At 36.5% G+C, this 26574-nt stretch overlaps 1 protein-coding gene across 3 annotated transcripts in view; it reads right to left on the bottom strand.

Moving 5' to 3' along the window:
- The window catches only part of LOC145665870 (uncharacterized), a 77732-nt gene that overhangs the window by 8580 nt on the left and 42578 nt on the right, over positions 1-26574 (bottom strand). The window contains exons 2-5 of one of the 3 annotated variants that reach the window (XM_081732983.1): positions 22950-23039; positions 19591-19645; positions 14768-14829; positions 5860-6001 (exon numbers count right to left, since the gene is read on the bottom strand). In XM_081732983.1, coding sequence (XP_081589109.1) covers positions 5860-6001; positions 14768-14829; positions 19591-19645; positions 22950-23039 — 349 coding nt within the window. Of the gene's footprint in view, positions 1-5859; positions 6002-14767; positions 14830-19590; positions 19646-22949; positions 23040-25893; positions 26043-26574 lie in introns of those variants that run through there. The other 2 variants (XM_081732984.1, XM_081732982.1) reach the window with 2 other exon arrangements.

The following is a 26574-nucleotide window of genomic DNA, read 5'->3' as shown; positions in this document are numbered from 1 at the left end:
TAAATGACAGGCGATATAATGTTAAGATTTACTGCAATCTTCTATGGTTTTTATCATATCACTTGAAAGCGAAAAAGTAAAAATTATCTAAGTAACAAAGTTTATTGCGTTCCGGGGTGACCGCAGCGAAGCGGGGTGAACGCTGCTAGTAAACAATAATAGTAAAGAAGAAAATCTATAATTTTGTTCCATGAGGTTGGCAACTATGAGGTAAGTGGAAATCTTTAAGAGTCTTCATCCCGGCGAAATTAAAATACCGCTAATTTTACAGTAATTATGTTATATCTTCAAATAGATAAAATATAATCGAAATGTGGAACAAGAGCGCCCTAGACAATATCATTTTACATGAGATAACGTTATCACGATTCACTTATTTGCTTTCGATTTCGAGCCATTTTGAAAATCGGCATTTATTTTTGCGTTTCTAAACAGCTGAAAATGGAAAGCCGCTAGGTGACTTGTGATAACGGTACCTCAAGCAAAATAATATTGTCTAGGGCGCTCTTGTTCCATATTTCAATTATCTTTTATCTATTTGAAGATACCACATAATTACTGTAAAATAAGCGGTATTTTAATTTCGCCGGGATGAAGACTCTTAATGAACATACCAAGTAATTTTAAATGTATACGAGATGGTTGTAACATTAAATGTTGCTTCTGTTGCGGTCCTTCCTGTTTAAAGATGGAACTGGAGGCCTTGAACTGCATATGTTAATATTTACTATATATTAAAATGAATTACTTAGCGATACTTCTATGTTAAATGAATTGTTATTTTTCACCTAAAACGGGTATCTAATTGTCGTAACTTACAATGTACTATATACAAACGCGTCAATTAATATATCAAGTTGGTAATATGGTAATATAGTGAGTTTACAATGAAGGAAATGATTATTTATTTAATAATAAGTAAATAGTTATTACTACTACAAAAGCAGAACCTAAGCACTACTGTGAAATAACTATTAATTGTGTAAATAACTACAACTGTAATAGATTTAACATGATTAACGCTCATGCTTACACTCACAGATTAATGTTTTGATAATCTATATATATAAAAGAGAACGCACAAATCCTTTGTTCCCTCATCACGCTAATACGGCTGAACCAATTTCTTTTATTTTTGGGGGGTTATTAGGATTTGGACCCTAGATGGTTTTTATCATATCACTTTAATTTTTAATTACCAGTGTCTTGAGATAATTGACCATTCAAGTGTCCATAACGTACAAATCCTTTGTTAGTTCATCATAGGTAAAAATAAACGTATTTATATGCAACCCGCATGACCGTGTCACTCGGCGGGTTAACATAAATGACAGGCGATATAATGTTAACATTTACTGCAATCTACTATGGTAAAAATTATCTAAGTAACAAAGTTTATTGCGTTCCGGGGTGACCGCAGCGAAGCGGGGTGAACGCTGCTAGTCTTATATATAAAAGAGAACGCACAAATCCTTTGTTCCCTCATCACGCTAATACGGCTGAACCAATTTCTTTTATTTTTGGGGGGTTATTAGGATTTGGACCCTAGATGGTTTTTATCATATCACTTTAATTTTTAATTACCAGTGTCTTGAGATAATTGACCATTCAAGTGTCCATAACGTACAAATCCTTTGTTAGTTCATCATAGGTAAAAATAAACGTATTTATATGCAACCCGCATGACCGTGTCACTCGGCGGGTTAACATAAATGACAGGCGATATAATGTTAACATTTAATGCAATCTACTATGGTTTTTATCATATCACTTGAAAGCGAAAACTTCCGGGATGACCGCAGCGAAGCGGGGCGGGTTAACATAAATGACAGGCGATATAATGTTAAGATTTACTGCAATCTTCTATGGTTTTTATCATATCACTTGAAAGCGAAAAAGTAAAAATTATCTAAGTAACAAAGTTTATTGCGTTCCGGGGTGACCGCAGCGAAGCGGGGTGAACGCTGCTAGTCTTATATATAAAAGAGAACGCACAAATCCTTTGTTCCCTCATCACGCTAATACGGCTGAACCAATTTCTTTTATTTTTGGGGGGTTATTAGGATTTGGACCCTAGATGGTTTTTATCATATCACTTTAATTTTTAATTACCAGTGTCTTGAGATAATTGACCATTCAAGTGTCCATAACGTACAAATCCTTTGTTAGTTCATCATAGGTAAAAATAAACGTATTTATATGCAACCCGCATGACCGTGTCACTCGGCGGGTTAACATAAATGACAGGCGATATAATGTTAACATTTAATGCAATCTACTATGGTTTTTATCATATCACTTGAAAGCGAAAACTTCCGGGATGACCGCAGCGAAGCGGGGCGGGTTAACATAAATGACAGGCGATATAATGTTAAGATTTACTGCAATCTTCTATGGTTTTTATCATATCACTTGAAAGCGAAAAAGTAAAAATTATCTAAGTAACAAAGTTTATTGCGTTCCGGGGTGACCGCAGCGAAGCGGGGTGAACGCTGCTAGTAAACAATAAACATAACGCAGCGAATGTAGAACTTGGAATAATTAATTTCTTTCGCTTTAAAATTACTCAAACATTATTTCTCAAAGTACAAAATTGCATAACTTCTTGTCTTAGACAAACTAAATTATCCTAAATCGTATGGAAGTAATATGTAGTTTGCTGAGCCAAAAGTGAAGCAGTTCTGAGCCAGTAGGAAGCGCTTAAGTTTACAGGGAGAGGAAGTTAAAAAGGACAACTTCCTTCAAAACTTTTTTTAAAGTTTAACAGGAAATGCACAATAATATATCTCAGTTTTAGGAAGGTTCGGACACTTTAAGCCTTTCTAGATACGCCATTACATTAAATTAGGATAAGCAAACTCCATTTTACATATCTCGCTCTGATGATTAGGAAATGAAATAATTTTATATAACAAGATGGTTGATTGTTCTGACTTCAACATTTCTTTTCAGCACCGATATTATAGACAGAATAGAAATCTTCAATATAAATGGAGCCAATCCTAAAATGGAACTTAACTCCTCGCTTTCAAGGGCGCAGCGTAATGTGAATCGTGTAGGACAACCTAGCTCTAATGCTTTTCAACATCATCATAGGTATTCTGCCATTATGTAGGTCACTTGGTGCAATTGAGAACCTTCCATGCTTCACGGTTTTCCGCTAACCTCTTCGTTTTGACGTACGATTTTTGTTTTGATGTCGTCAATTGATTGCAATCTTCTTCACTCCTTCCTCTTTTTCCTACCACCCTAATCTCTACAACGCCCCTCGTGATACAGTTCCCTCTCAGCCAATGTCTCAACTGGTTTCTTTTCCTCTTCTTAATAATATCTAAAAGTGTTCTATTCTTCCCTATCATTTCAAACACCGTCTCATTCGTTTTCCGCTCTACCCAGCTAATTCTCTCCGTTCTTCTCCACATCCATATTTCGAAAGCTTCCAGTCGTTTTTCATCACTTTCGCATAACGTACATCTTTCTGACCCATACAGTACAATACTCCACACGAAGCACGTTATGAGTCTTATTCTCACAGTAACGCCTTTAGATACTGTTAAAACTTCTAATGATATATTAATATTTACCAAATATGTAATAAAAACAGTAATTTGGTGTATTGGCATGGCAACTGAGGGATGAACGTTGCTAATCATGGAAAGGATAATAATTAGAAAAGTAAATTTTGTGGTAGTTTATCATATATTTGAAAAGCTAGTAGTGGGTCGGCGTCTTGAAAGGAATGAAAATGCACATTTATAATGTTCTAGGGACTTAAATTATGAATCATTACAACATGAAGAAACATATTAATAACTTAAATGCTTTATATATATATACAGCTGTCTTCATTTAAACTTTTATATTAGTTAGATGTTCATAAGCTTCAAGACATTAGGACTAACCTTTAAGCTTAATTGAAAAATAACTTGCGAAAAAGTCATCAGAAACAAAAATAAAATTTCACAGGAGACGCAAAAAAGTGAATAACTTAGAAGTGCTTGCAGCTTCACCAACGAAATTAATAATAATCATTTGTAGCTATTATTAACAATATTACGTAAGAAAAAACTGAACCTATCTTAAAATAAAGGGTCAGTTCTTTTCTGGACTCCGAAAACTGAATTCCATAAAAAAAAAAAATTCAGTAATTTTTGACATCTTTGTTTTTACATCTTCCGTTCCCCATCCTCTGTTGATGGAGATGAACTTGAACTTAAATGGTATTGGAATATCACTATTCATCTCAGCGACCACTAAAACTATGGATTCGACACTAAAATCGGTCGTTTTCAATTATTTTTACATATTACTACTTCTAATTCCGACCTCTTGGGGTATTTTACTAACACAGTATTTTTTCAAGATCGAAGTTTATGATCATGTTTGTTTAACTTTGCTCCAAACATTTAGGAGTTACGCTGGAAGGTACATTTATATGTATTCACAGTGTCTGATAAAGCAAATATATTAAGTTAGTTGGTGAAACTGTTACACACTTATTATTTCAAAATAAACGTAACTTTGTCCAATGATTTGTATTTTTAATTTAAGTTATTTAAGATAGCTAACAGTGGCGGATCTAGAAGTTAAAAACTAGGGGGCCAGCCACAACTCAGACTATGATAAGTATATCATGAGTTTACCATAAATTTTCAAATATATATAAATAATAAGTTCAATTATGTTTGTTACTACATAACTGGAGACCTTGCCCCCCGCGGCCCCAGGCTGGACCCGCCTCTGATAGCCAAGTTGATATGAATCAGTTAAACCCTGTTAGACCTAAGCCATAAACTGCGATAAACAAAGCCACGTGAAACTAAATCTCGCTGATTTGCTGTTGGCCTACCTACGCTTGTACTCCGCAAAATAGTTCAAATTATAATATGATTACTTTTAGTGTGAAGTTCCATATAAAACTGCTATATGATTATAAATGACAAAAATATAATACGGATTATGTAATAATACTGCAATCCAGTGGGGTTAATGAAACAATAGACATAAATACTAAGCATGCGCAGTAATTATGGCGCCAATTCAACTGTGAAGGCGTATTCTGCTTTTAAAGACAGAAAGATGGCTGGCATGCATCCCAGTTCCGCGAGTGTTGTAGTGAAACACCAACAAGGTAAACCTTTACTCACTAAACAGCAATTGTTTACCAGCGAAATTCATTTTTTTTTTAATCTTTCGAGTTTTTTTTTCTTTCTTTTCTGCTGCTGTTGTATCTGGACAACACGAGACAGTATTGTCAAAATGCACGTGTATAATTTCCTCCTCCCCGGAAGGAGTGGGAGAGATACATCAGTAGCCAATCTTATTTGTGACAAGCGGAAGGATACGAATATTTTGTTTATCTGAGTTTAGAGCTTACGCTGAACAGGGAATAGTTATTGAATATCTCTTGAAACTTAATAAATAAACTGTTAACAAGTTTCACTTTTATGTGTATATATATATATATATATATATATATATATATATATATATATATATATATATATATATATATATATATATATATATATATATAATAAGTGTACAAGTTAGAACCAGGTACCGCAATTTAACAATCGATGTAACAAAGCCCTACAACTTAGATTTGTAGCAGACAGTTATGTCTGCAGTGGTTATCAAACCCTAGATCAACAATGGCACAATTTAAAAATTTGACGGAATCACAATTCCTTTTCGTTTTTAGTACGCATCGTTTCAAAGTGGAAAACGAGGCTTTTATAAAGCAAGAACAAGAGAAACATTTTAAACTTAAATTTAGAATCAATCAGGTCTTAATATTAAAGAGTTCATTAATCCCTCAGTTAATTAACCAATTAAATTTGTAGTGAGTCTACTTACAAGCTGCCATTAATGCTGTAAACATTCGGCTGTAATTGGGTTGGCTTGGTACCAAAATATACTTTTGCCATGAGTCTATAAGCTGGTAGTGGACCTCTAAAAACATAATTAATAACCAAGGCCAAAACAATATCGGTCTCTTCTAAAAAATATGAAAAGAATGTTTTATTTGTGCTTCATTAAATAAAATATCACAAATATTCGTTTACATAAAACTAAGTTAAACTATATTTCTGAGCTTTAATACTTCCATCCAAAGACAGTATCAACTAAAATAATACAACTCCAGTTTTGTTTGCAAACAATGTTACGAACGAAACTAGTAATTTCTCGTCACGTCTCGGAAACGACACGAGATTTGAAATGAACAGTACATTTTAAAACTGGAAACAAGACGGTAAATACGAAAAATCTCATCTCTTTTTCGAGACAAGAAAATTTATGAGTCACGTGAGCAAGACTAGTCTCAGATTTCAAAAACTGTTTCATGACTTATAGTTTAAAACTATAAATTAATGAAGTGATTCTAAAAACAATGAACGAGTAATTATAAAAACTAGCAAACCCGCACGTCTCGGGCAAGCGCAGAACACTATTGTTGTCTGAATGATTGAATATGATACAAAATTTAAAATATTTATGACTAGCCAAGTAGTTTTAATGACACGTTAATAATATCTTTAATCAAGAATTTCTCGATAATTACTCGAATTTAAGACGTCCTCGAATCTAAGACGCACCCCGATTTCGCTGGGTTAAATTAAGGAAAAATTGTAATATGCTCCGTTTTTACTATTACTAAAGCGCTCTTTGATATTGGTCATTTTCGGTGATTTTTATATATCCCTCTCCCCTCCCCATGTTGCGGGGCAAGGCATGATAAAAATTATCCCTGGCTCTGTATGTTGAAAATTTGATCAAGATCGGATGGGTAGTTCAAGAGATAAGTTCTATTTATTTTTATATAGTAATTTCCCCTTTCCCTCCCCGTCCCGTAGGTCCTACCGTCAAAGTGAAAATATTTAAAAAAAAAAAAAAAAACTTTCCAGGCTCGAACGTCATCTATTTCTGACTTGATGCATAGTTTGCTCGATATTGGCTTGCAACACTCAGTTTGAACACTGCGCTTTGTATCTGAATGGGGAACCATTTTCGGCGGCCATTTTAAAACAGGCTTGCCCGAAATCAAAACACTGAGCTGTTTGGTTTTCCACGATCTATGAAACAAAGTATCACGCGACCTATATTCCCATCTGAAAGTTTCAAGTTGGTGCCGGGGCTCCATGATGGAGGCCCTGGGGACACCGCGACAACACTATTCCACGTTGTTATGGCGTTTTCCTTTCTCGTTTTTTGTTTCATCTTTTTCTACTCAGCCGTTTCTGATTTGTAAGTACTGAAAATTTTATCTGATACACGACCATTTTGGAAGGAGCATCTTGAAAACGGCGCCCCATATCAAAAATTGTTTCCTACAAAAATTGTTCAATCTTTTAAGCTGTTTTGAACGAGGTATCACTCGACCTATGTTTCCATTTGAAAATTTTATGTACACCCCTCCCCCCAAAATGGGGGCGCAGGCGAACCTGGTGTTTGACTCATTTTTTAGACCCCTCTGTATTGTGCATTGATTCTTTACATTTTTCTTATTGGGGGGCGCGGTGGCTCAGTGGTAGAGCGTTCACCTCTGGTGCTTGGGGTCCCGGGTTCGATCCCAGCCCCCGCCAAGTGAACTTTGTGGTGGACAAACACCGTGCTCGTGGGTTTTCTCGGGGTTCTCCCGTTTCCTCCCACTTTCTTCATTTCACTCATCTCTCATAATCACCGTCTCCTTTAGCCTAACCGGCATAACCGTGGGACGTAAAACTCAAAGACTTCATTTCATTTCATTTTTCTTATTTGATGTGTAGTCGCAAGATATTGGCTTGTTAAAGTTATTTTGACCCACCACACATATATATATATATATATATATATATATATATATATATATATATATATATACAGAGTGACCGCATGACTATGTTACAAAATTTAAGGGATGATTCCTGACACGGAAACAAGAAAAAAAGTTCAAATAAACTTTTGTCCAACGTACATAATTTCGGAGCTACAAGGTGCTGAAAGCGTGGGAAACTGACATTCAAAGCTCTATAGCTCGACTATGGTGAATGATAGAACTAATGCGGCATGGTCACGTCAAAGACACCGAAGCTGCTGTATTCAAAAATGCTTAGGTCGAGATCGTGCAATTCGTGCACAAGGGATTCCCCAAAGGAGCGTAGGGATTCCCGGATAATCTGTCAAGAAAGATGGGTCGAAAAGGATACGGATGAATAGCTGTCCCAACTGCTAGCAATAATGCGTCTGTACTAAGTCGATATCTCGCACAAGCACAAAATGGCGAACAGTTTTATACGTGCCATGTGTGGTTGCATAACGCGCACTAAATAAGAGTGGGGAAAATATGAAAGGAAAATGTGAATAATTTAGTACAAATGGTAAATACATGATAGTACACTGTCCTGTTCATTGTACGTATAGACGCGTTTAATAAAGGGAATAATCATGAAACGTACTAAAATGTTATACAAACATCACACTATCATTGTTTTCTTTCATGTAGTTTTGTCATTGAAAGCAAGTAAAACTAAGGGGAAAAACCGGGGGATATGGGTGCTTTCTTCCAGGCAGAAACTTTATTTCATTTGATGATACGAGCCGAGGATACTTTTTACGAGAGGGGGATTTTTCCGCCATCCCATGTTAATTTGACCACTGCCAGAGAACAACAGTAAAATATCCGTTTCTTATCATTAGCCGTAATGTGCGTTACCCGAACATTGAAAAAGAACAAGGAAAAACAATTTATCAGGACGTTTGTTTTAGTCGCTGCTTCCGATGTTTTGCAGGACTAATTCCGAGATTTTGTCTAGAATGCTTAACATGTCGTATTGTTATCGTTTAGAAGATATTTTGTTTTCACAGACGGTGCTATCACCTGAAGTACACCACAGTTTGCAGGTTCGATCACAAGCATTTGTTCTTCCTTCTGTCGTAGAAAACAATCGAAGGTAAGGAAAGTATAAGACAACCCTACTAGAAGGTGTTGTGGAAGGTGGAAGGTCATTCTTCATGTGGTTTTGTTCGTAGCGTACGAGTTCCTTAGTGCAGTTTGTGCTTTGCTTGTTCGAATGTGAGATCAAATGGAGTATTCGATAGCAGAACTTGCGCACATGATATTTGTATACGGTCAAGCAAATGGCAACAGTCGACAAGCTAATAGGTTATATCGACTGAAGTATCCAGAAAGAAGACATCCAGCCCATACTATGTTTGCCAGACTTTTTCAACGCTTACGAGGCACGGGGAATTTACAACCTCAATACTACGACCAAGGAAGACGAAGAACCACAAGTACTCCGAACTTTGAAGAACAAGTGCTTGACCGTTTCACCCAAGACCTAACAGTAAGTACCCGGAAAGTAGCACGTGAAAGGGGAGTAGCACAAGATACTGTTTGGAAAGTAGTACACGAGCAACAGTTACACCCCTATCACCCGCAGAGGGTTCAGGCCTTACGTCCAACTGACTTTCAACCTCGCGTTCGGTTTTGAGAGTGGTTTCTCCAACGCTCTGTAATTGATCCACAGTTTGCTTCCTACCTGCTTTTCACCGACGAAGCTTGTTTTACGAAAGACGGGATATTTAATAGTCACAATAGTCATGTATGGGCAGACGAAAATCCTTATGCAATTGTGGAAAGGGGCCACCAAGACCGATTCGCCATAAATATGTGGGCGGGTATTATCAGTGATCAGATAATAGGTCCATATTTACTACCGCCACGATTAACTGCACCAGTGTATACGAGATTCCTGCGAGACATACTTCCAGAGTTATTAGAGGATGTCCCTCTCGGTGTTCGTCAACGGATGTGGTTTCAACATGATGGTGCCCCAGCCCACTTTTCAGCTAGTGCTCGAGAGTATTTGAATCAAACGTTTCGTGACAGATGGATTGGAAGAGGCGGTCCTTGTAATTGGCATGCACGTTCCCCAGATTTGCATCCACTTAATTTTTTCTTGTGGGGTCATGTCAAAACACTTGTCTATGAAACGCCTATAGACAACGCAGAAGAACTATTAGCACGAATACTCGCTGCCTGTGATACTATAAGAAAGCTCCTGGGTTGTTACAGCGGATGCGCCAGAACTTACTGAGACGCTGTAACGCCTGTGTTGAAGCAGAGGGACGCCATGTCCATCACCTATTGTAGGATAATTGGGAGATTTGTCTCGTTTACAGGTAATTGATGATGTTCTTGGCTGCATTCAATCCTGCTGTAAAATGTTGATTGAAGACATTATTCCCATTCTTGTGACTTTTGTTTTTAGGAAACAACCTCTTTTGCATTATGGTTGTTTCGCTCAGTTTTGTTTATTTGTTTTCAATGACAACAATACATGGAAGAAAGACTAATAGTGTGATCCTTTTACAACATTTTAGAACGTTTCATGACTATTGCCTTTTATTAAATGCGTATGTTCAATGATAGGACAGCGTAATATCATGTATTTAACATTTCTACTAAATTATTCACATTTTCCTTTCATGTTTCCCATTCTTATTTAGTGCGCGTTATGCAACCACACATGGCACGTATAAAACTGTTCGCCATTTTGTGCTTGTGCGAGATATCGACTTAGTACAGACGCATTATTGCTAGCAGTTGGGACAGCTATTCATCCGTATCCTTTTCGACCCATCTTTCTTGACAGATTATCCGGGAATCCCTACGCTCCTTTGGGGAATCCCTTGTGCACGAATTGCACGATCTCGACCTAAGCATTTTTGAATACAGCAGCTTCGGTGACTTTGACGTGACCATGCCGCATTAGCTCTATCATTCACCATAGTCGAGCTATAGAGCTTTGAATGTCAGTTTCCCACGCTTTCGGCACCTTGTAGCTCCGAAATTATGTACGTTGGACAAAAGTTTATTTGAACTTTTTTTCCTGTTTCCGTGTCAGGAATCATCCCTTAAATTTTGTAACATAGTCACGCGGTCACCCTATATATATATATATATATATATATATATATATATATATATATATATATATATATATATATATATATATATATATATATATATATATATATATATACATTGTATGTATGTATGCGTATGTGTGCTCCAACATAACTCTGCAACGCCCGGACTAATTATAACCAAACTTGGTGTACGTATTATTTACAACGCACAAAAGAATGCCGTGCAGAATGAGATTTCCGCAACACATCTAGCAAAGAAGTAAGAGGAATTATATAAAAAGTTCTGTCGCTTTCTATGGAGGTCTCTATTCAACTAGCCCTCACACCGTGAGTTGAATGCGAATGGAGATAAGGCGAGAGGTCAGTTGTTGGTGCGCATATACCCAACATACTACCTGGTTGTGGCATCGTGAACTTGCGTAAGGACAGAGTGAACATGGAACCTCCGCAGAGCGTCATAAGGACGTGTATGCTGTACGAGTTCAAACTAGGGTCAAACGCCGCTGCAGCGGGACGGAAGATATACCACTCCTTTGGTGAGGGTATCGTGACTACGCGGACAGTGCAGCGGTGGTTTAAAAATTTTAAGGACAGTGACGAAACACGCGAAGACGCACCACGTGTCGGAAATCCAACACAAGTATGTACAAAATGAAGATCTTCAGGCAGCAATTGAGGCAAACAATGGCCAAAGTTGTGAGGAACTGAGTCCACAATTCAGTGTGAGTGGAGAAACCATTAGGCAACACCTCCATCAACTTAAGGAGCACTATAAGTTGGTTCGATGGGTTCCACATGATTTGACTCCGGTTTAGAAGGCAACGCGAGCAACCTTGATTCTTTGCTGTCTCGTCTGAGAAAGGAGCCATTTCTGAACAGTGTGTTAACATGTGATGAGAAGTGGGTCGATGCTGTACGATGCTCCAGGGCGGCGTCATCATTGGTCAGCATCCCATGAACCGGTTCCAAACAGCAGAAATCAGCACTGCACCAAACTAAGGTCTTCCTGTGTGTTTGGTGTACTACTCGCGGCATCCTGCTTCAGGAATTGCTACCAGCTGGTCAGAGCATCAATGCAACTGTGTACTGTTAGTAGTTGAACCGTGTTCAAGAAAAAACTCAAACCTCTGAAGCCATCAGTTGTGACTCTCAAGGGGGTCCTCCTATTACAGGACAATGGTAAGCCGCACGTTTGTAGAATGACCCGGTACACCATTCTACGCGTTGGATGAGAAACACTATTGCATCCACCATACTCCCCGGACATTGTACAGTCCGATTACCTCAGAGAAACTATTAGAAAACTTAAGTAAATAATCAAATCCTCAATATTAAATGATTTTGCTATTTATTCCTCAAAATATAAGGTTTCGCATAAATATGACAGAAATTTGATTTGACTAGAATGCTGTTTCAGAATCTAAGATTTGTTTCATCGGTAGACAATACGTTAACATTGTAGGTCAACAATGGCGACGATTTAGCGGACATGGAGACACTAGACACGTATTTTGTCCCCTGTTTTCTCATTATGATCTTTTAAAGCAAAGTCCTCAGGACCAAGAGAAAGTTAATTTTCCTTTCATCTCTTCCATTAAATTTTCATAAAATTAAATAATAGTTATATAGGTGTTTAACATAAATTCATAAGAGTTTGTTTGTACTTATACTAAAACATTTTGAAAACGATCTTAAGAAAGTTTAAAAGTATAGAGTCTTGAATAATAATTTACTGTAATATTTTAGGCCAATAAATTATGGCTTGTTAATGCAAGTTAGACTTTCTCACGAGAGAATAATTAATGCTGTCTTATCTCAAAAGGAGTCGTGGATGTGGTGTCTCGTCTCGAAAAGTGTATGTACTTACAAAAAGATTTCTGTCTCGTCTCGTACACCCATTACGAAAAATCTGTCCCCTCGAGTCTCCCTGAACAACCTTGTGCAAAAATATATTTTCAATAGCTTCTATATTAATAAAAGACATTCTGAAATTATAATTTGATTTCTATACTTGAAGTAACCCTACTGCCCCACCAAAGAGGTATGTATGAACCAGAACTATGGTAACTGCAGGTATATATGCCAGTGCAACTTAATACGCCAAGTATTCAGTGCTGGGACGTTTCCGACGAAATCCACCAGAATGCGCCTCCAATATATTTGCCACGGGCTTGTACAAGTCCGATTTGACGAATACTGTGGGAGACAACGCTGAGACCGCCACGCAGTGCAATGTTGTTTGCTTTGGAAGGTCCCGTGGAAGGACGCTGTTATTTCAATAGAGCTAAGAATCTGTTATTAGTACCGTGCTAACTCAGAACATCGCCAATTGTTTACAGCAATGTACGCCTTATTTCATGTCCGTCTAGGAACACTTTGTTTTGTAAGTGTAATTTCAGTATTTGTGATTCCATGTCTTCTAAATTAGTACCAAGCATGGTGCAACGAAATGCGGTAGGGCTTGTGCAGGACTGACTACAGAAGACAAAGAAGTTTTCATTTGTCCAACATGTTCCATGTAATATCTGTGTAATTTTTTAAAGTTGTATTACAGTGACACTGTTTGTTTGTCGTCTTATGGACTAAAACTTTTCAATTTGGAACTTCATTTCAGCATTGGAAAATATCGTTTTTACATCTTGCTTTTTAATGTTCATCTTACACTTTGGTTATTCTATTTTTTACTTCAACCATGTTCTATAGTAATATTTGAGTTCGTATAATAAATACGATGTAAGCAGTTGCAAGATTTATTACAGGTTTCTAGTAATATCCTAGACTTGGCGTAAAGTCACCTTTAATTGCTATTTAAACCGAATTATTACGTTTCTATTATACTCAATAAATTAATTTAGAACTTTGATTTTATATAACTTAGGAATTAGACCCCTACACAACATAATAGATCACATGCTTAAGTAGCAGGTTTAAAATCTATCAACATACCATGTTTTACTCAGATTGGATGAGCTTCCTTAATGTTTTTTTTTTTTTTAATTTTTAATGTAACTAAAACTTTGACACTTATAACATGGGAAGCAAAAGCCTGTACAACATATTTCACACTCATATGGAGCTGGTCAAAAGCTACCACTTCGCAATTTTGATTCTAATCACATGAGTTTGGTGGGTTGTTTTTTTTTCAGAAATGACTCAAACTTCGACCACCCACACAGAGAAAAAAGTGTGTGCTATACGTAAAAATGTAGGTTACACCCTTAAATTCTGTAGTTTTTGGACTTAACACACGACTATATGTATCATACTGCAACAAACGTATATCTGAAAACGTAGGTTTTATAATCCTTTCTGTATAACTGTTCCATATGTACATACTTTCTATATGAAACAAAGAAATGTATATAGGCGATATAGGAAAATGGATGTATATAATAGACCTATATTGCTTATGTATGTAACGCATGTATACCTATTTAATATGCAGTATGTATGTAGCATATGGATAACATATGCTCCGTACAGATTTCTGTAGTAAACATATGTATTCCGTATATTTATAAAATATACCGCTGTCCGGATAACAGATTTTTCTCAGTGCATAACTCACGAACCAAAGCCTGCACAACATATGCCACACGCATAGAAAGCAGGTCAAATTCTACCACCATGCCAAGTTTGATCCAGATTGGATGAGTTCGATTGAATTTATACAATAGAATATTACATACCAAATCAAAATCAAAATCGAGGAAAATCAAATGAAGAGAGTAAATGACAATTGATTGCCAACTTTTGGCACATAAACACCACCACTTAAGACCAACAGTGTAGTCACTTTGTAGCTATTCTTATGTTATAATATAGAGTAAAATTTATATTGAAACCTCACCTTGTACACAGCATAAAGTAACATAGCGTGTATGTAGATTGAAAACAAGATGTTTTCCATTGCTATACAAAAAGAGAAAATAATGTAAATATAATTAAAACCATTTTTAATTTAAAATTCTATTGTTATAAAATTTACCTCTATTTAGACATTTCATAATGATAGTCACGCCAGATTGGTCTTGGCCCAACCAGTTACGTCTTCAAAGTTTGTTATTAATTGCAGTATTTGTTAGACAAAAACGGTACATTTTCCCCATACGGTAAATCAGGAGAAGAAGAGGTCTATCGAATTGTTTCTATGGTCACATAAGTTCAACCACAGATTCTGCTATTGAGGTAATGTAGAAACCTGAGGAGTATAGTGCAGAAATTCCATATCTGTATTATCTCCAGATGACGAAGATCCCTTGAAGAGTTGCTTTGGAATCTTACTTCTTGAGAAATAATTAAAGTTGCATGTTGACACGATGAAGAATCATTTAGAATTAGTGGAAGTCATGTTCAAGGGAATGCACTGTTCATCAGTTTTCTCACTGACTCAAAACTTTGTAATAATCCTATAGGTTATTTTACAAAATACAGATTGAGATAAATGTCCAATTTCCATCAACAAATATCTTTTTATAATGACATGAGTTTTATTGCCAGGACGACTTCTGTGAATGCTGGAGTTGGTAATCATTGCAACTTCCATAGCTGGTAGGTTTAGCAACCGTGGGAACCCATGCAAATGATAGATTTGGCAACTATGGCAATATCTGAATTGAGAGCGGTAGTTTGGAAACGATAGTTAACTTCTGAACTTAAGAAGATTGGCAAAACGGCAACTTATCTAATTGGTGGTGTTAGCACGGGCATCTCTAGCTGGGGGACGAGGGGAACGCGTCCTCCCAATATTTTTAAATACAAAATTTTCAATATTTTATTCTAATTTAATTTATTTACTAACGACAGAATATCATATAAATAATAATTATTTTATTTGGAATATAATATTCAGGCTCTGAAACGATTGTAATCGAAAAATGTAATGAAATGAAATCTTTGAGTTTTACGTCCCACGTTTATGCCGGTGAGGCTACAGGAGACGATGATGATGAGTAATGAATGAAATGGTGGAATGAAGAAAGTGAGAGGAAACGGGATAACCCCGAGGAAATCAACGCACACGGTGTTTGTCCACCACAAAGTTCAATTGGCGGGGACTGGGATCAAACCCGGGACCCCAAGCACCAGAGGTGAACGCTCTACCGCCCCAGCCACCGCTACAGCCCCAGCTACAGCCCCTACGACTGTAATCGAGTTCTTGATATACCTTAGGGGTCCGTGAAGGTAAGCAGGAAGGTAATAAATAGAATCGAAATTATTAACCAGGTTGGGGTAGATAGTACCATTTAAATCACTTTCTTTGATGTCCCCCCCCCCCAAATTTTATATGGCAGAGACACTAGTGGATGTTGGTAAGCACTGCAGTGTCTCTTATTTGTTGAGTTGGCAATCATTCCAATTTCTGTAGCGGTGGCTCAGTAATAGAGTGCTTACCCATGGTGTGTGGGACTTCTGCTCCGATGTATAGTTCAGTAAGTTTGTGATGTATAACATCGTGTCCGTGGGTTTTCTCAGGGTACTCCTATTTCCTCTTACACTCTCATTCCATCAATTCTTTCATCATCATTCACTTGCCTTAATCATTCGTGTAATGCTGACTTGTCAGATTTATTGTTTATAAATAGGGGGAAGTCTAGAATGTTTTGTAAACACAATCACATGTTGGGGTGCCTATAAACACAAGCACCTGGTACATTGCAATTTTGTGTCAACTTATTACATTAATCATCAGGGGCGCCCGAAGAAAATATTCTAGGGAGGAGACCATCTCCATGATTGTTATATTACGCCTGGTATTTCTCCTATTTAATATACGAGGTTTGCTAGATTACTTAAACATTTTCGTGAGCAGGAGGAGGGCCAGGGCCCCACCCGGCCCTCCCTACGGACGCCCATGTTAATCATACAATCGGCTGTTAGAATGATTTGAGTGACACCAGTGAGTATAAGATACAGAGCCTGGGGTCAACCCAAGGGAATTACTTTTACCTCCAATCACCTCAAATAAGTAGCATATACAAACAAAGTGGCAAAAACAATTAGTTCAGTCGTATTCTAAAGCGGAGGACACATTCCTAAATTCAAAAAAAAATCCCTTAGTCAGTAGGAAATCTACATAAAACCACTTTTATTAGTTATATAAAACCATTTCGTTCGAGAATATTACATTTTTAAAATTATACTAGAAAATGTAAAACAGTCATGTTGTAATAAATTAATTGACACTGGAAGCTTAGGATAGATTGTGATTAGGATTAGGGATATCATATACATCTAGTATACAGGGGCGTCATTTAAGGGACAGGATGGGGCAATTCCCCCCCCCCCCAAGAGTATGAGGAATACATATACTTTAATGTATTGTCTTCTAATTTACTAGTACAAAATGTGAAAGTCTTATGTCGGTAGTGCTCATGTCCCCTTCAAACGAAGTCTAAAATGACGCCCCTGCTAGTATAATATAAGTTCTGCATAAATACAGATTCATTATACAGGTGTACAAACTCATACATTACATTATATCTATTTTCGGTATATACATTCAGTTCGAAGAAGCCAAATCCGTAATAAAGTTATTTTAACTTAATGATTTCTTTAACTATCACATGTTCTATTGTTTATCCAAACTGTTAGAGGTCAGGTTTCATTTTTTGTTTAACCTTTTTAGGATTTGTGGTAACTTTTGTTACCATGGCGTAGTATCGTGTTTGACCGCTTATTTAGTTTCTATAACATACATATAAGTCGTTTTCTTTATTGGTCAAGTCAAAGATGGATCAAAGAACACCTCAGATGAATTTTGGAATCGGATAACCAACTTGACGGCGCCAAGTAGGGGCGGAGGGGCGTGATGTTTTATTTTTTCTTAAAGAAAATTTAAAAAAGAAATTCACTCCTTTAGTTTACAAGATATCAGATTAGAACTTTGCTTACGGATATTTCTCAAAATGTTTTGTGATCTCTACGTGGAACCGGTGCCGGGCTCGAGGAGAGAAAGTGTTCCAAGAGGATGAGTTTTTCAATAAAAAAATCCGGTTTTTCCCAATTCTTCCACTTCAGGTTTACGATATGGACATGTTAGTGGTACCATTGGAAGCGGCTCGTTATGCTTTAAACAATGACGTTTGAATTATGACTCTACGCCAAATAGTAATAATGCAGTAAATTTTTATATGTATAGATGTGTATAATATACTTATATAGGGCCTAAATTCAGACTTTCAATTATTTGCGCCCTTTGTTTTCAATATATAAGATTGAAATTTTGCACACGTATTATGTACGTAATAACGTATTTTTTAAAAAAAATCAGATCCCTACGTCAATTCAGGCCCGGGCCAGAGGGGTAAAATATCTTAGCGGGATGTTTTTTAAAAATCTGTTTTTTTTGGGGGGGGGATTTTCTGGTTCAGATGTATGATATGGACATCTGGAAAGGCAAGCGCAAAAATTTAAAAAAAAAATACATCAAAAATCTTCCGGTTTTTCCGATTTTCCCCTTTCCATTGTACAATACGGAAATGGAGTGGTACTGTTGGAAAGTATGCTCTATCCTGAAAACAACGAGGTAGGAACCATGATCCTATAATAAATAGTAAGGAAACAGTAGCTGTTTGAGTGAAAGTCTAAAATTTAACTCAAAAAGTGGAAATCCTAAAATGGTTAATCATAAACATTTTGTATATAATACAATAGTCAATAAAATACAATACATGACAATAGTACAGAACAAAAATAAATAACTAATATTATCATTAGCTTTATGGACTTTTTGACTCTATTTTTGTCCTGTAATTTATGTCGTCTTGTTTTAGATGCTTCACATTTCATTCCATCTTTTCTTCATCTCTTGCTTGTCTTTTTATTGCTACTTCCATTTCCTCGTTCTACCACCACGTCCTCCTACCTTGTGGTGATCCTTTCCCTGATGCTGCCGTAGTGTTTATTCTCCGACATTGCTCACGGTACGACAATTCAACTTCCACCATTGTTGTTGTACTTCTATGAAATTTATTTAATGTTGAACCTTTTTCTTGAACTCCTTCCTTGGAACTTCTTTCAGTCGCCACCATTTTATCCTTTTGCTCTCTGTATGCTGTGTGCTTCGCATATTTGTCCACTCACAATCTCGCTACTATTGATTGACTGTACAGCAGGCCCGAAACCAGAGAGGGCCTGGTCCCCCCTAAACTTTTAGTGGCCCCTCCAGACCTCAATACAAAGTTATTATTAATACCAAAAAAAAAAAAACAATTTGTAGGAGAATTTTTAATGACTTAGCCCCCCTAACATATCTATGGCCCCCCAAACCTCTGTGGCTGGTTTCGGGCCTGCTGTACAGTTTACTGAATTCTGACGTCGTCGTGACACACTTACATTAGGTACAGTACTATTCATTAATCGCGACACACCAGTTGAATATCATTGCTCTAACCAACTGGATTGCTACGGAATATAAACATTGTTTTAATTCTCCCTATTTATGCTTACGGCGTAGCTATATCTGTTTCATGACCAGTTATCTAAGCAAATACTTCCAGATTATGGTAGGCCTAACCAAACTTTGAGTATACAGATTTCTCTCAGTACCTTTTCTCTTTGAACTATATTTACAAAGACGCGCGCTCTTGGCACATTAACTTAAAAACTCAATTAACGTTATTCCAAAATTATTTTGCCTGTGTCGTATATTAAACGATAACAGATACTTACGGACAATATGGTGTGATATGTATACTCCATGAAAGAATACTGCAAGTACCATCGCCTAAAAGGAGAAGATAATCCTGTTAGACAGTCGGATTGAAGACAAGCCTTAAAAAAGGGCCTATCAACTTTTAAATCAAAATTAAAACGAAATCTTAACGTCCAACAATTATATTCTTTATATTAAAGGAGTCTTATGATTAATAAAAGTCAATTAACTGATGGAAGGAGAATGTGGAAGGAAGCAGGAAAACCTCGAGAAAACCCATAGATACTATATTCATGTGACCTGAGATCGAACCAAGGACCTCTCACACCAGATGTGAATGCTCTACCATTAAGACACCATGGCTCCAATCAACTTTTAAGAACGTAATGGTAAACGTTAAAGAATTATAACGGAAAATACAATTATTTGGAAATAAAGCTTGTGCAATAGAATACTAAATAAAAGCACTTTTTAAATCAGCAGCATTCTTGGTTCCGCTTGACTTTGAATGAGTGGAATGTTGCTTTTGTCATTTTTCCATTATTCTAAGAAGGCATGAAAGAAGCTGACCTATTTTTCTCTTCATCTGTGTCCATGAAATGAAATGAAACGAAGTTTTACGTCCCACGTTTATGCAGGCTAAGCTAAAGAAGACGGTAATGATGAGAAATGAATCAAATGGTGTAATGAAGAAAGTGGAAGGAAACGGGGGAACTCGGAGAAAACCCACACAGACGGTATTTGTTCAGCACAAAGCTTGAGCTGGGATCGAACCAAGGACCGCATGCACCAAAGATGAGCGCTCTACCAGTGATCCACAGCGGCCCAGCCCATCTGTTTCCATCACCGCCTAGCAAGTGCTTGGTCATAATCTCCCCCGAATTTTCCATTTTACCCCTACCCCACCTTCCAAAAATCACTACAAGACATCGTAGTTAGTTGTGACAAAAGCAACATAACTTGTTTTTTTTTGGTTACATTTCATTCTATTTGGCGTTCTTTACAGGATCATTAATTAAGGTATAATTAAAGTTCGATGAGCCATACTCTCACCTCCGTAGGAAAAAAAATTCATGGGTGCAACCTACGTATGAACACCTCTGCTACTCTTGAATGTCACCCGAGGGTATTGACCCACGAAGAAAAAGAAAGACGTTTTTGTTCGCGTGCAAATGTGTTATTTTTATTCATTGTCACGTTTAATGCAAAAATGTTGGGCACCAGGAAAATAAATTCAACTAATATTGTTTGTGTTATTTCTGTATTTTCTATTTGCTTTTGTCTTTGTATTATTTGTGCCATTCTTTCTTTTTTTTTCTTTTATTTACAACTTTACTGATTTTTGCTTTACACTTTTGTTCCTTTAATCTTCATATATGTAACCTTTGACTTTTGGATAATCTTCTCATTTTATTCATTTTTTCCCCTATAATCTGTGTGTCTTCTCTTCTCTTCCAATTATGTGAAACTTTCTTACATTTGTTTTCTTCATTTACATATTTGTTTTCAACTTCTTTTCCTTTTTCCTGATATTCTTTTACATCATTATTGTTCCTTTCTTCGAAACCATGTACACTCATGTCCAAAATTATTGTCGCATATCTATAACTGTCTTTTTGTAAGAACATAATTTGATAATGATTTTGCAGGATACTTTTAATACTGATACTATGTATATAATCGGGAAATGTATATTTGTGGTAAATTTCATAGGAAAAGAATTATAAATACGAAAAATATAATGAGTAAAATAAAATGTTGCTAAATGGACAATAAAATTTAATTCTCGTTCTATTGTTCTTATTTACTGCTCTTTTAACATGAAATTTGCCACATACATGTCTTTGCCAGTTATACACATACTAACATTATAATAAACAACGGGCGATTTTGTTATGAAATTATATTCCTAGAAAAACATATCTATAGATATACGACAATAATTTTGGACATGAGTGTACTTCGAATTCATTTTTTTAGGTCCCTTACCTTTTAAATTTCTTTCCTGTTCTTATCTATTATGCTTTATATATTCTCTATGTTTGATAGCAGGGGCACCCGAAGGGGAGGGCAGGGTGGGGCCCGGGCCTTCCTCTGGCTCACGAAAATGTATACGTAATATAGCAAACCACGTATATTAAGTACCAGAAATACCAGACGTAACATAACAACCATGGAGATGGGCCCCTTTCTAAAAAATTTTCTTCGAGCGCCCCTGTTTGATAGTACTATTTAACGGAAACTTAGAATATCGTTTCAACATGCTTTCCTTCAACACGAAAACTCAATTTCGGGGCCGTCCAAAAATTTTGTGTCCTGTGATCCAAAATATCCAATATAATTTCATGCAATCAAACATTTTCTTGTACGCTCCATATCTGGAGAACTACATATAGTGTGGCCAAACCAAAACTATCATTTAACTCAGTATGATGTTCTTATTCCGTAAAAAAAAAAAAAAAAAAAAAAAAAAAAAAAAAAAAAAAACGAAAATTTGATTTAGAGCCGGTTCAAAAAAATTTTGTGGCCCCTGATTCAAAAACTTATTATTGGCCAAGAAAAGATTGCAATCTTTTGATTCGTTTTTTGGATCACTCCTAAAAATTCTTGTTTGCAGATAGATCAGAGAGAAACTGAAGAAGAAACGTCGTGGATTGGTCACAAAAGGGGTGCTGCTGTTGACAGACAATGCACCAGCTCATTCCACCCATGCATCCATCATGAAGGCAGTGGACTTACGATGTCAAATATTGCTTCATCCCCATACTCATCAGATCTAGCACCAAACGACTTTCTTTCTTTCCCCAGAAATGAAGCCTCTACTCAGAGGACGCTATTTTGACAGAAGGAATGACGTCATTTCTGAGCTGAACTGTATTTTCAAAGCCAAACTGCAGTCTTTTACAAAACGGGCTTACGGAAAGTGAAGAACTGCTGGCAAAAAAAAAAAAGAAAAAAATGCGCTAGATACGGCAACTACATAGAGAAGGACTAATACCATATTGCACGATTTTTTTAATAACACTTCGTAAATAGCTCATTTCACTCACAGATGTGAAATTGTCGAAGATGCTGGAATAAGCATTCAATTACGTTTTTAGTCAGAAGTTTATTTATACTGACAGCTTCCTAACTTGAGAACTTCTGAGATACTCTATTTCTGGTATATAGTTTGAACCCCCTCTCTCCTTAGAAGAATCATTTTTAAGCAAAGTGGCATGATGCCCCCCGACTCGAGTTAGGTACTATGTTAGAAAATCTATTTTATAAACGGATCAATATATATTGATTTATATAGCAGACAGACAGACATACAATCAAATAAAGAAACATTTTGCTTTCTACCCGTATCTCAGATATTTCACTTCTAACTTACCAGCATGACTGAGGCTATACCAAGAGAACCAGTTCTTAGTTGTAGACCAAAGTAACAGGAATTCAAAAGAGGCATTTTAGACAACTTATGCTGGAATATAGAGTAATACAAGTATTATTAATATAAATTAAAACTTGATATGCAACTTCACCCTACAGTGCATGATTTTTGTATTTAAATTAAATAATATACAGGCATATGATAAGACACTTCTAATTAATATCCGAATAGAAAAATGTCCTAAAGTATTTTTTCGTGCTAAAATATAAAAATAGGCCTACTTTGTATCACTTATGATACATTATGCATCAACAGTTCATGTTCCTTTCTCGTACAAAATCAAAGTTTAGCATACGTAAAAACAATTAGGAAACTTACTTCATGAACTTGGAATTTTTGCAACTTCGAAACTATTCTTTGTCCTTCAGAGTAGACGACCCATAAACTTTTCTATTCTCACCTTCGCTAAGCACACACACGACTTCTTTCTCTCTCTCCTGAAGCAATATTTTCCTGAAATCCCCGGATATATGGTGAATTATGTGCTCAGGAGAAATATCAGATATGATACAATATGTATTTGTGATACAGCTCACGACCCGAACACTAGTACTAGCCATAATTTATTTTGTATCAAATATGATACAATATGCATTGTAGGGTTAATCCATTAATGAATGGAATTAGAAAATTCACATATAAGCATGAACATTGCTCATTATCGTTGCTTGCGTGTTCATAACAAGAAAGTGGCCGATACGATTACCTTAAGCCCCTCTCAAACTTTCAGTTCTACATAAATTCAACTGAGCACTCCAAAAAATGTCTCGACCTCCCTCCCTCCATGTATTAGCGTTCTGGTTGTGGGCTTGCTTGCTTAGAAATACTTGTAGTTTTAGTATAGCGGAATGGTTTGAGCCAGGAATAAAAGAGGATCTGAGAAGGTCTCATGACGTCAAGCCGTCGCCCGTACCTATATTTGCCCATTGTAATTTTTAGGAAGTGAGAAGACACCATAGATATTTTCTGGAAGTGAGGAAAAGGGCGTCCCTGCGTTTTCCCTCAGTTTTACCCTTGGTTTCACCATTAAAAGATGTTACTGCAAGTACATATAAACAAAGATTAAAGTTGTGTGAAAAAATGTAGGAAGGAAAATGGACCTATTTAACAGTAACGATTAGCAGATTGGACATTGTTATGTAATCTATGCTGCCAATATCAGAAGTTTTTCACTAAATATGACAATGAAAGAAATTTGTCAGCGGCTTGACGGGAAATGTGATTTTAAAACTGAAGTATTACTTTCTCTTTATGCTAATAAACGCCACGCGGACATTATCGTGTTCTTCATTTCTTTCTTAATTCCAATATTTTATTTGTTATCATCATCACCGCCTCTCTTTGCCTCAAAACACAATCGTGGGATGTCAAAGTACAATTTTTTCCCTTCATTTGTTACAAGAAGATCTTTTACAAGATCTATATCACAAGGACAGGATTTAGGATATCTTGATCATCCGATTAGACCAAACTTTGCATGCTGGTAGACCTTGGTGAGCTTCCTATGCATATGAAATATTATGGTGCACAGAGTTAGGATGAGTTATTGGCCATCAAAATTCGGGTCAAATCTTCCCCCCCTCCCCCCCGCAAAAAATCTTAAACTGGTATTTACAACAAAAGTTATACAGAAAAAACTTGTTAAAAGATAGTTTCGAACATACGCGGAGAGAAAAAAAAATATAATGTAATCTGGAAGTACCCTAAGTTAACCTGATAATCTCCGAACCAAGTGGGCAACCATAGGTTCAACGGAGCAACGAACGCAGAGAGTCATCTGGAGGACAAGTAACTATCCACAACTGTAGGGAATAGACTACCATCTGGAGGGTGTAGATACTGCTTAAGAATAACTTGTACGTACATCAAGACGCTAGGTGTAAGAATTAAATTATTGGTGTGAGCTGAGATCGAACTAGGAACCCTAATGGCAAATGGTTCGCACTCTACCATAGAGCCACCGGAACTCACAATGAGAGTAGCAAATAGCTTTAGTCTAATATTGCATACCGTATGTCGAGAGATAGACTAACTAATGCTATCTAAGGGAACACAGTGTTGTAACAAGTATTAGGTATGTCTATAGAATTTGTCCCAGAACTATGTACGGTACATAATCTCGACTACAGCCAAAAACCAAATGATGAAATATGCGCCAAAGGCAGTCTCATATTAACAGCTGGAATATTGGTGTGTCCCGTGTTGGTATCAGTGGGAAGGAGTAAGGGCAGAGGCAACTAACTGTCTACAATTTACTGACGGCCAGGATGTTGCACCTGTGTGAAGAGGTAGGTTACGTTTAGGATGGGAGTTGTTTAGTTTTTCCTGGCTAATTACGATTTCGTGTTCCTGTCACTTCTTCCGGAAGTTTCAAGTCCTATGCGCTACAGACATTCTCCGTTCAAATCTGTTCATGCGTCCGCCGCCAGCAATAATCGCATTCTGTTAAAAGTTCGCACATACAGCGGCGACATAGTGTGTAGTCCATCCCTTAACTGGTGTGGATACAGACAATGAATACATTGTTGTTTAAGCAACAACTCAACAGCATCAGGATAGAACTGTTATTTGCATCCAGTCAAGACTAGATTTTCCTTTTTCGGTGTAAGAAAGGACATAATTAGACGCTTGTTTGCTGTGTTGTGCATTTAATCAATGATTGACTACATCTGTCCACAATAGAAATACTTACTGGTGTTAAAATTCTGACTGAAGAAAATGCAACTGCTACTAATGGTAAATTAATAGAAATTACCATTTATGAATAGAGAATTGATCAATATTTTTAATGGTTAATCAGTACGTAAAAATGATTGGATTTAAATCGCTAAATTGGCAACACTGCAACCTTAGTAATAAGCTACAAAAGTTTAAAACAACATACCTTGTACCCATTCAGTCCTTTTCTGAAATAAAATTCTAAGTTTATAACAAGAAGGAAAGGACTATTGTATATATTTGCACTTGTTTCAAATATAGTAGCGTTCACGTGTTAAATTTCATGATATGTCAGATTTCTAAAACGTACAACAATGCATCTACAGCAACGCCTATCAGAATAATTTACATTCCAAATGATGTAAATCCTTTATTGTTGAAAATTTATCTTCAAGAAGAAAATATCAGTGGTGGTCAAGTAGCAAATCGTGGGCACGATCTGGTCCTTCAATAAAATAAAATTGTATGATTTATTAGTTTACGAACTTCTTTATATACTTACGCTTTCTGTCCGTGCGTCCGTCCGTCCGTCCGAGAGACAAAAAAATATCAAGAACTACTTGATGAATCACCATCAATTTTGACAAGGATATAGAGGGTCAAAAGTTATAACCATCAATTTTGACAAGGATATAGAGGGTCAAAAGTTATAACCATCAATTTTGACCAGGATATAGAGAGTCAAAAGTTATAACCATCAATTTTGACCAGGATATAGAGGGTCAAAAGTTATAACCATCAAGTTTGACCAGGATATAGAGAGTCAAAAGTTATAACCATCAATTTTGACCAGGATATAGAGGGTCAAAAGTTATAACCGTCAATTTTGACCAGGATGTAGAGGGTC

The sequence above is a fragment of the Thermobia domestica genome, chromosome 12, assembly GCF_964235325.1.
Source record: "Thermobia domestica chromosome 12, izTheDome1.hap1.1, whole genome shotgun sequence".
In the NCBI taxonomy this organism is placed as follows: domain Eukaryota; kingdom Metazoa; phylum Arthropoda; class Insecta; order Zygentoma; family Lepismatidae; genus Thermobia; species Thermobia domestica.
Note: the sequence above shows the minus strand (reverse complement) of the source record. Positions and strands in the feature narration are given on the sequence as shown.